The sequence below is a fragment of the Oryctolagus cuniculus genome, chromosome 9 (genome assembly GCF_964237555.1).
Source record: "Oryctolagus cuniculus chromosome 9, mOryCun1.1, whole genome shotgun sequence".
Classification (NCBI taxonomy): Eukaryota; Metazoa; Chordata; class Mammalia; order Lagomorpha; family Leporidae; genus Oryctolagus; species Oryctolagus cuniculus.
This window is the reverse complement of record NC_091440.1, coordinates 102746931-102755476: the sequence shown is the minus strand read 5'-3', so window position 1 is coordinate 102755476 and position 8546 is coordinate 102746931. Positions and strand designations below refer to the sequence as shown.

The window sequence follows — 8546 nt, the reverse complement described above, 5'->3', positions numbered from 1 at the left end:
GCCTCAGTTTCTTCATCTATACAATGGGCAAGGAGGATATGCGATTTCATGAATTAAAGTGAGATGTTCCAATGTAGTACCTAGCACAAAATGAAGGTTCAACACACTAGTGATTCTCACCAGCCCAGTTACACCTGATTTATTTGAAAAGCAGAGTGATAGAAAGAGATGATCCAGCCGCTAGTTCACTCCTTAAATGCCCACAAGAGCCAAGGGCAAGGCCAGCCTGAAGCCAGGAGTCAAGAACTCCAACTGGTCTCTCATGTGGGCTCTAGGAACCCAAGTACTTGGACCACCATACACTGCCTTTCCTTTGCACTAGCAGGAGGCTGGATCTGAAGCATTGAGTAGTGGGATTTGAACCAGCACTCTGATGTGGGATGTGGGTATCCAAAGGAATGGTTTAATCCATTGTGCCACTCATTCGCCCAGACTTACCTTTAAAAAATAAAATATTTGAGAGACACAGAGGTCTTCGATCAGCTGGTTCACTCCCCCAAATGCCTGCAATTGAGCTAAGCTAAAGCCATGAGCCTGGAACGCAGTCCAGGTCTCCCACGTGGGTGCCAGGGACCCAGCTTCTTGAGTTATCAGTGCTGCCTCCCAGGGTGCACATTAGCAGGAAACTAGAAACGGGAGCAGAGCTGGCACTCCGACATGGGATGCAGGCACCCCCAGTGGCGTCTTAGCCGACCATTGTTTAGGGTGCAGTAAAGCTTCGGTCCACCTTGTTCCCAGGAGCCCCTGGGGATGGGTGGGGATGATGAAGGTCTGGGAGGTTAAGGGAACAAAGGGGGAGACTGAGCAGCAGGCCTGAATCCTGGAGCTGGGAAGCCACGCAGGGATGGCGAGTGGGCAGTTCAGGCAGAAATGCTTGGCAAGGAAGCCTAGCAGGCCTCTGGGAATGGGCAGAGTGGGTGGGGCGGGGGAGGGGAGGGGGCAGTGGGGAGACCCGGGGCTGAGGAAGTAAACAAGGGGAGCGAGGCCACAGGGGTGGAGGGTGATGCTGCTGGGAATCAACCCCCTCAGACTTTCCACTGCGAAGCGAAACCGTGAGCCCCGGGGTGTGGGGGGCGGGCAGCACCGGGGAGGGGAAGTGGGGAAGGTGAAGGGAAGGCAGGAGGACACGGGCCAGGGCCCTGGGCGCAGCAGCACTGCATGCCGCCTCGCCAGCCTCTGCTCTCTGCCACCTCCCTGCTGGGTCCAGGGACCACAACCCCCCCCCTCCCCAGGCTGCCTCTCTGGTCAGCTTTCCCCCCAGCCCAACCTCTGGTCATTGGTCCTCCCCTACTCTGTCTCCTAGCACCTAACCAGTACCCCCCTCTTTCCTCCACCTCCCTCCTGGCAGAACTCTGCCACCCCTCCCCCCTCCCTGACCTCCTCCCTCCGGTGGGCTCCAGGCAGCCCAGGTCCTAGGGGAGATGTGGGAGGCTCGGCTCCTGGGCTTACTGCTTCTGCAACAGCTGTGGGTGGCTCCAGGTAAGGAGGGGGTGAGGGAGGGCTGAGGTCTCCAGGATCTCCCTGGGGTCTCCCAGGTCCATCACGGAGGTCCCGAGCTCTGTGTTGGATCCTTCTGACACCTTTAAGGGGGCATTTCTTCCACCTCCCAAGCCTCTCTTCAATGGCAGGGAAGGGACAAGGACACAAACTGCTCCCCTGCCACTGGGGGTCTCCCTCAGCTGACACCCAGGCTCCTTCTTTCCCCCTTGGCTCACCGTCTCTCCCCTTGGCCTCTGTTTTGATTCCCAGTGGAGGCTCCAGCGCCCGGGCCAGAGGTCCCAGTGGTGTGGGCTCAGGAGGGCGCCCCTGCTCGGCTCCCCTGCAGCCCCTCAGCGCCCCTCCAAGATCTCCAGCGAAGAGGAGTGGTCACTTGGCAACATCAACCAGACAGGTATGCGCCCCAAACTTGGGCAGCAAAACCTCCATTCCCAGCATCGCGGCCTCCAGACTCGCAACCCCACACCCAAGCCAGCCGTCTGCCCTCTCCCCTGAGTGGCTCGGCTTCCCCTGCCGGCACGAAGCCCTCCTGCCTTTCCTCTGCAAAGGGCTCCCTTCACACCTGCCCACCATCCGATGCCCGCCTCTGCATCTGTGAATGGTGCCGGCCCCGGGAGGGGGTCAGGGGCGGAGGCTCGAATGGCCGCCAAGCGCTCTCCTAGGGAGGCTTCCTCGTCCTCAAAGTGTGGCTTCTCGCCCCTCCATTGCCCCAATTCGCCTCTCTCTCCCACAGCGACCCGCCCGCGCCCGCCGCCCGAGGCTCCGGGCCCCAACGCTACACGGTGCTCAGCGTGGCGCCCGGAGGCCTGCGCAGCGGGAGGCTGCCCCTGCAGCCCCGCGTGCAGTTGGACGAGCGGGGCCTCCAGCGCGGGGACTTCTCGCTGTGGCTGCGCCCGGCTCAGCGCGCCGACGCCGGCGAGTACCGCGCCGCCGTGCGCTTGGGCGACCGCGCCCTCGTCTGCCGCCTCCGGCTGCGCGTGGGCCAGGCCTCGAGTAGGTGGGAGCGGGCCAGGGGAGGGGGCTGGGAGGAGGGCTCCCCGTTCACCGCCCGCCCCGCTCCGGGGGCAGGAAGCACCGGGCGCGGCTACGCCCTAGGCTCTGCCTGAGAGCTTCCCCAAGGATGGAGGGAGGGGGTGGGCCGTGGAGAGGCTGTGGCACCTCTTAAGCTCCCCTTCCCCCACCCGCACTGGGGGTGCCTTGGTGGAGGCGGGCAGCGTCTGGGGGAGGGAGCACTGTGTGGAGTGATTCATTTCAGACACCTGTAGCTTAGGGGGTGGGCCGCTTGGGGGTCCCTGGCAAGCACCTTCAGGTGCCAGGCGCTGAGGGTTTGGGATGGAGAAGGTCTGTGTTTCTAGGACCTTCCCAGTGGTTCCCTGTGGTGCTGGGAAAGCGTGGTGGCCGCGGGTGGGGCCAACCCTGTTGTCTTTGTCCCTGCACAGTGACAGCCAGCCCCCCACGGTCTCTCAGGACCTCGGACTGGGTCGTTTTGAACTGCTCCTTCAGCCGCCCTGACCACCCAGCTTCTGTGCGCTGGTTCCGCGGCCAGGCCCGAGTCCCCGTGCACAAGTCCCCCTTGCACTACTGGGCTGAGAGCCTCCTCTTCCTGCCCCGGGTCAGCCCCTTGGACTCGGGGCCCTGGGGCTGCATCCTCACCTACAGAGACGGCTTCAATGTCTCCATCTCGTACAACCTCACTGTGCTGGGTAACTGACTTCCCTGGTCCTCTCTGACCACACCCGCTTCCTGTCTCCCCCTTTCCTGCCCCAACTGCGCACCCCCAAACCAGGTTCTTGACAGCTAGCGTCGCCCCTCGTGGCTCTGGCCCTCACTGTCTGACACGCTCAGCTGCCATCTGCCCTTCTGGCTTTTCCCGGGGCTGTTCAGCCTCCCTTGCCAGCTGTGGCCTCAGGCTGGCCCAGCCACTGTCTGGATTTCTGAGCATCTGCAGGTCATCCCCCTTAAGAGCTCTGCTCAGCCAGATCACCTGCTTCGCTCTTCTGCCTCCCCTTCCCTACTCAGCTCTGCCACACACCCCCACTCCCCACCCTGCCCCACCACAGGCTTTAACTCTGGGGCTTTCCTTTTCTCTCCAGGTCTGGAGCCCCCAACCCCCTTGACCATCTATGCTGGAGCAGGTTCCAGGGTAGAGCTGCCCTGTCACCTGCCTCCTGGTGTGGGGACCCCGTCTTTCCTCACTGCCAAGTGGGCCTCTCCTGGTGGAGGCCCTGACCTCCTGGTGGCCGGAGACAATGGCAACTTTGCTCTTCGACTAGAGGCCGTGAGCCAGGCTCAGGCTGGGACCTACACCTGCCGCATCCATCTGCAGGGGCAACAGCTCAGTGCCACTGTCATCCTGGCAGTCATCACAGGTCAGCCCCAGGTGGGAAAGGAATAGCTCTCATCCCAGGGGAGCAAGGGCAGGGTGGGGGGTGGGGGGTGGGGGGCTGGCTGGGCAAAGACTTTGCAAATCCACCCCGCCATGCCTGTCCACCGCTTTTCTCACCCGTGTTATAAACCGAAGTGGGACACCTTCCCCGGAGTCGCACAATGAACGTTCCAGTCTAAGGGACTCCCCCTGATCTGAATTGGCTGGAGGGTCTGAGACATTAGGAGGAGGGGTGCAAAAGTTTGAATGGTTCCAAAGACATGGAATACATGTCTAGAATCTTTGTCCACTTTGGGGCCAGGGCTTGGGTTCAAGTTGCAGGAAGTGGCCTGGGTTTGGGAGGAGCTGATAAAGCAGTGCCTTGGTCAGCAAATATTTACTGAGCGAGGGTTTTCCAAGACAGTATAAAGCAAACAGAAAAAAAAAAAAATCTCAGAAAAACATGTGTTCGTTGACTGGTCATTGTCAGCGATGACAGATTAACCATGTCTGCTGTGTTTACCTGTGGCCACTGAATAGTAGCGCCGCATAGTCGGTGCTTAATAATATGCAGTGGTTGAATGACTGACAAATAAGCTGACAGATAATACATCGGTCCTGAGGGCCAATCGTGAATTTCCTCGCATTTTCTGGATGTCTTCACCTAGATATTATATGTACTCCGGGCCTCCCTCTGAGCCCCATTTTTTTCTGACACCAGCCTCGGCCTGGGAGTAGCCCCACTGGTGTCCCCTCCTCCACAAAGCCTGGGGTCCTTCTGTACACAGTCCATCCCAAAGGCTATCGGTTCTTTCTGTCCAGTGTCTTCTTAAGGATGGGCTGTTTTATGTACAACTCAGTAAGAGAGATCATGTGACCCCTGTTTTACAGAGGAGGAACTTTCTTACACAGCAAGTGTCAGGCCAGGGTCTACACTCGGGTGTCTGTGTCACCTACTCCTCGCTGCCCCGGCACCTGCTCGGCCAGATGGAGGCTCTCCACGCCCTGTGTCTCACTGTGCCACTTTGAGAATGCTCTGTCACCAGTGGGACACTTTGGTGTTCTCTAAACATCCAGAAAGGAGAATGAAGTTCATTTCAAGGGGGCTCCACAAGGCACAGGCCCTGGTGTGACTCGGTTATTACGGAAGGGGAAACACTGCAAGGTGTATTCAGGGCCTTCTCACCTCACAATATCTGTCACTGCAGACTCTCAGCCCTGGAGCAGAGGGTGATGTAGAAGAGGGGTGGAGTTGCACTCAGTGCAGTGGGTTAAGCTGCTAACGGCCACACCAGCACCCCCTATCAGAGTGCTGACTTTGAGTCCCGGCTGCTCTGCTTCGGATCCAGCTCCCTGCTAATGTGCCTGGAAAGGCAGCAGAGGATGGCCTATATCCTTGGATCCCTGCCCCTCCAAGTGGGAGACCCAGATGGAGGTCCAGGCTCCTGAAGCAGCAGATAGAAGGTGTCTTTTCTCTGTCTCTGTCACTCTGTCTTTCAAATAAATAAAGTAAATCTTGAGAGAGAGGAAAGAGAGAAAGAGAGGGAGAGAGAGAGAGAAAATCTAAATTAAGATTTCTTATGTGGTCCTACAGTGTCCTAAAAGGAGCCTGAGAAGTTTCTTTCTTTCTTTTTTTTTTTTTAAGATTTATTTATTTATTTGGAAGGCAGAGTTACAGAGAAGCAGAGGCAGAGAGAGAGAGAGAGAGAGAGAGAGGTCTTCCATCAGCTGGTTCACTCCCCAAATGGCCGCAACAGCAGGAGCTGCGCTGATCTGAAAACAGGAGCCTGGAGCTTCTTCCTGGGCTCTCACATGGGTGCAGGACCCAGGAACTTGGGCATCTTCTGCTGCTTTCCTAGGCACATTAGCAGGGAGCTAGATCAGAAATGGAGCAGCCAGGACTGAATCAATGCCCATCTGGGATGCTTCACCCACTACGCCTAAGTGCCGGCCCACTTGCAACATTTCTAAAGCAGGCAGTGATCCACTAGAGCAGGGCATTATTTTTTGTTTGAGAGGTAGAGACAGAGAGAGGAAGATTTCCCATCTGCCCAGGTTCATTCCTTAAATGCCCACAATAGCCAGGGCTAGGCCAGGTTGAAGTCAAGAGCCAGGAACTCCATCTGGGTCTCCCACGTGGGTAGCTGAGACCAAAGGGCTGGAAGCTGGACTCCAAAGCAGAGCTGGGACTCGAACCCAGGCGCTTCGCTATGGGATGCAGACGTCCCAGGGGACGGCTTAACCACCTTGTCTCATGCCTGCCCCTGGAGCATTGCCTTGAGAAGATTAATCTGGCCATGACTTCTGATCTCCTCTCTCCAGCCTTTCCCAGTCAGAACCCCAGGGTGTGCAAAGTGATTGCGATTCAGGATTTGAACCTGGGCTATCAAGGAAATGGGTTGGACCCCTGAAAGCTCTCTTCCCTCTGATTTTTTTCAGTGACTCCCCAGTCCTTTGGGATCCCTGGCTCCCCAGGGAAGCTGCTGTGTGAGGTGACTCCAGCATCTGGACATGAGCGCTTTGTGTGGAGCCCCCTGGGCAACCCGTCCTGGAGGAGCGCCCCGGGCCCCTGGCTGGAGGTGCACGAGGCCACACTGCTTTCCCAGCCCTGGCAGTGCCAGCTCTACCGTGGGGAGAAGCTCTTGGGAGCAGCAGTGTACTTCACAGGGTCGCCCAGGCCAGGTCTGAGGCCCCAAATGCCGTGGCCCAATCCCCTTCCGGATCACTTCCCTGGCCCCCTTCCCGGTGGTCTTTCTTTCTTTCTTTCTTTCTCTCTTTCTCTCTTTCTCTCTTTCTCTCCTCTCCTTCTCTCCTTCTCTCCTTCTCTCCTTCTCTCTTTCTCTCTTTCTTCTTCTTCTTCTTTTTTTTTTTTTTTTGCCAGTCAGAGACCTCAAGCTCTTGTCTAGGCCTGACCTACTTCTGCCACTAATCAGCTGAATGACCCTGGACCAGTCCCTCAAACTCTCCGGACCATACCCCGCCTCTGTCCAGCACAAGGATGTCCTTTGCAGGCCTGACCTTGTGGCTGATCCTGTCCTTTCTCCACAGGAGCCCGGCGCTCTGGGAGAGCCCCAGGTGCCCTCAAAGCACCTGTCTCTCTCTCTCTCATCCTCGCTGTCCTCTTGCTGCTCCTCTTGGTGACTGCAGCTTTTGGAGTTCACCTTTGGAGAAGACAGGTGAGCTAGGGACGACGCCCCTCCCCACTTCCGGCTTCCTCTCTCCTCTAGGGAAGATGATCAAGGTGGACCATGAACCTGTCTCTGCACTCCAGGGCCTGCTTGTGCTTGGGGAAGCTTGAAGGGGTGGGGAGAAAGCTGGGGACCAGGTGAAGAGGGCAAGGGGGCTGGGAAAAACTTGGGGGACTGAGCCTGCTTCCTACGCCTTTTCCCTGGGGCCCTCACGCCTCCTTCTCCCACCCTCCCTCCCTTTCTCCATCTCTTCCCATAGTGGCGACCAAGAAGATTTTCTGCCTTGGAGCATGGTGCTCCCCCTCCTCAGGCTCAGAGCAAGATAGAGGAGCTGGAGCTGGAGGCGGAGGCAGAGCTGGAGCCGGAGCCGGGGCTGGAGCCCCAACAGGAGCCAAGGCAGCTCTGACGGCCAGAAGCGGCCGGATCTCGGCTGCTCCCTCCAAATAAACCCCCTGTCAGCAGCAAGCCTGCCTGTGGCTGTTTCTTGTCCAGTGCCGGTTCCTGTCCCTTCCCTGCCTCTGGGGGCTCCCTTCTCCCACCCCAGCCTCCTAACCTACTTTCCCCAGCCAGTCTCCTCCTCTTCCCCCTTTTTGTTTCTGGCCGCTTCCAGTGTCTCACCCTCACCGTCTCCTGAGGAATCACTTCTCCCGGGCTGCGTAAAGCCCTCACCTCTCCCCTCTGCAGCCCTCCCACCCACAGGGTGCCAGCTGCCCTGGTTTCCTTTATATTGTCGTCCCTCTGGCCGCCCCAGCCCACGCTCAGCTGCACTTTGTCACTGGGGCTAAGCAGTAGGCGGACCCATGCATACGTGTGCGTACACACTAACACACACGTACACACAGAGGAGACCAAGTCCCACAACCTTTCTGGAAAGCCAGCTGAGTTTCCTCCCTCTACTCCCCCTAACCCCCCCACCCCACCCCCCATCCTCAGCCCTGGGTGGTTTTCCTGGTCCCAGGCATGCGAGCACACTGCCATCCAGTGGTCACTGCGTGTCACACCCCACCCAGGTCACCCGGCCTGCTGTGGGAGCTGGAGATGGAAGGCTGCAGTGGCTGAGCCAGAGCACAGATGGCCGCGCGTGCAGGCACCGTCTTTGTGGCTGCAGCCTCTGTGGGCAACGTGCAAGGGTGCACCCCGCAGCTGTCACATGTCCTCAGTCCCCTGCGGCAAGAGGCTGAACAATGCAAGCTTCAGGAGATGCAGCCTTGGCCCTGGCAAGGTTTTAATCCAAGTCTGACAAAGTGGAAGACTGTGAACAAAGACTGCACGTGGGGACGAGACCAGCCAGCAAGACAGCTGGCCGGGGCTTCGGCTGTGGGAGTCGGGAGCCCTGCTTCTCGTTCCGGCTCTGCTGATGCCCTCTTCGCCAATCTCCCCGAGCCTGTTTCCTCACCTACTAAATGGCATAATGGTAATAGCCCACCAAAATGGGTTGTTGTAAATATTGGGTAATAAAGGGGCTTTGAAAGCAGAAGCGCTCCCAACACGTGGCA

The 8546-nt window shown here is 58.3% G+C and overlaps 1 protein-coding gene across 1 annotated transcript; it reads left to right on the top strand.

The window, feature by feature from the left end:
• Positions 1–1287: 1287 nt before the first annotated feature.
• On the top strand, positions 1288–8546 carry LAG3 (lymphocyte activating 3). Its single transcript, XM_008259760.4, has 8 exons — positions 1288–1479; positions 1750–1891; positions 2231–2490; positions 2937–3200; positions 3591–3866; positions 6302–6544; positions 6911–7038; positions 7310–8546. The coding sequence occupies exons 1-8, from the start codon at positions 1422–1424 to the stop codon at positions 7454–7456; spliced, it is 1518 nt and encodes a 505-aa protein (XP_008257982.3). The 5' UTR covers positions 1288–1421; the 3' UTR covers positions 7457–8546.

What these genes read in the sequence shown, in the direction of transcription:
- LAG3 (XM_008259760.4), top strand. Translation starts at nt 1,422, where the DNA reads ATGTGGGAGGCTCGGCTCCTGGGCTTACTGCTTCTGCAACAGCTGTGG. An exon ending in TGGCAACATCAACCAGACAG is followed by an intron (nt 1,892 to 2,230) that starts GTATGCGCCCCA and finishes TCTCTCCCACAG; the next exon opens with CGACCCGCCCGCGCCCGCCG. An exon ending in CATCCTGGCAGTCATCACAG is followed by an intron (nt 3,867 to 6,301) that starts GTCAGCCCCAGG and finishes GATTTTTTTCAG; the next exon opens with TGACTCCCCAGTCCTTTGGG.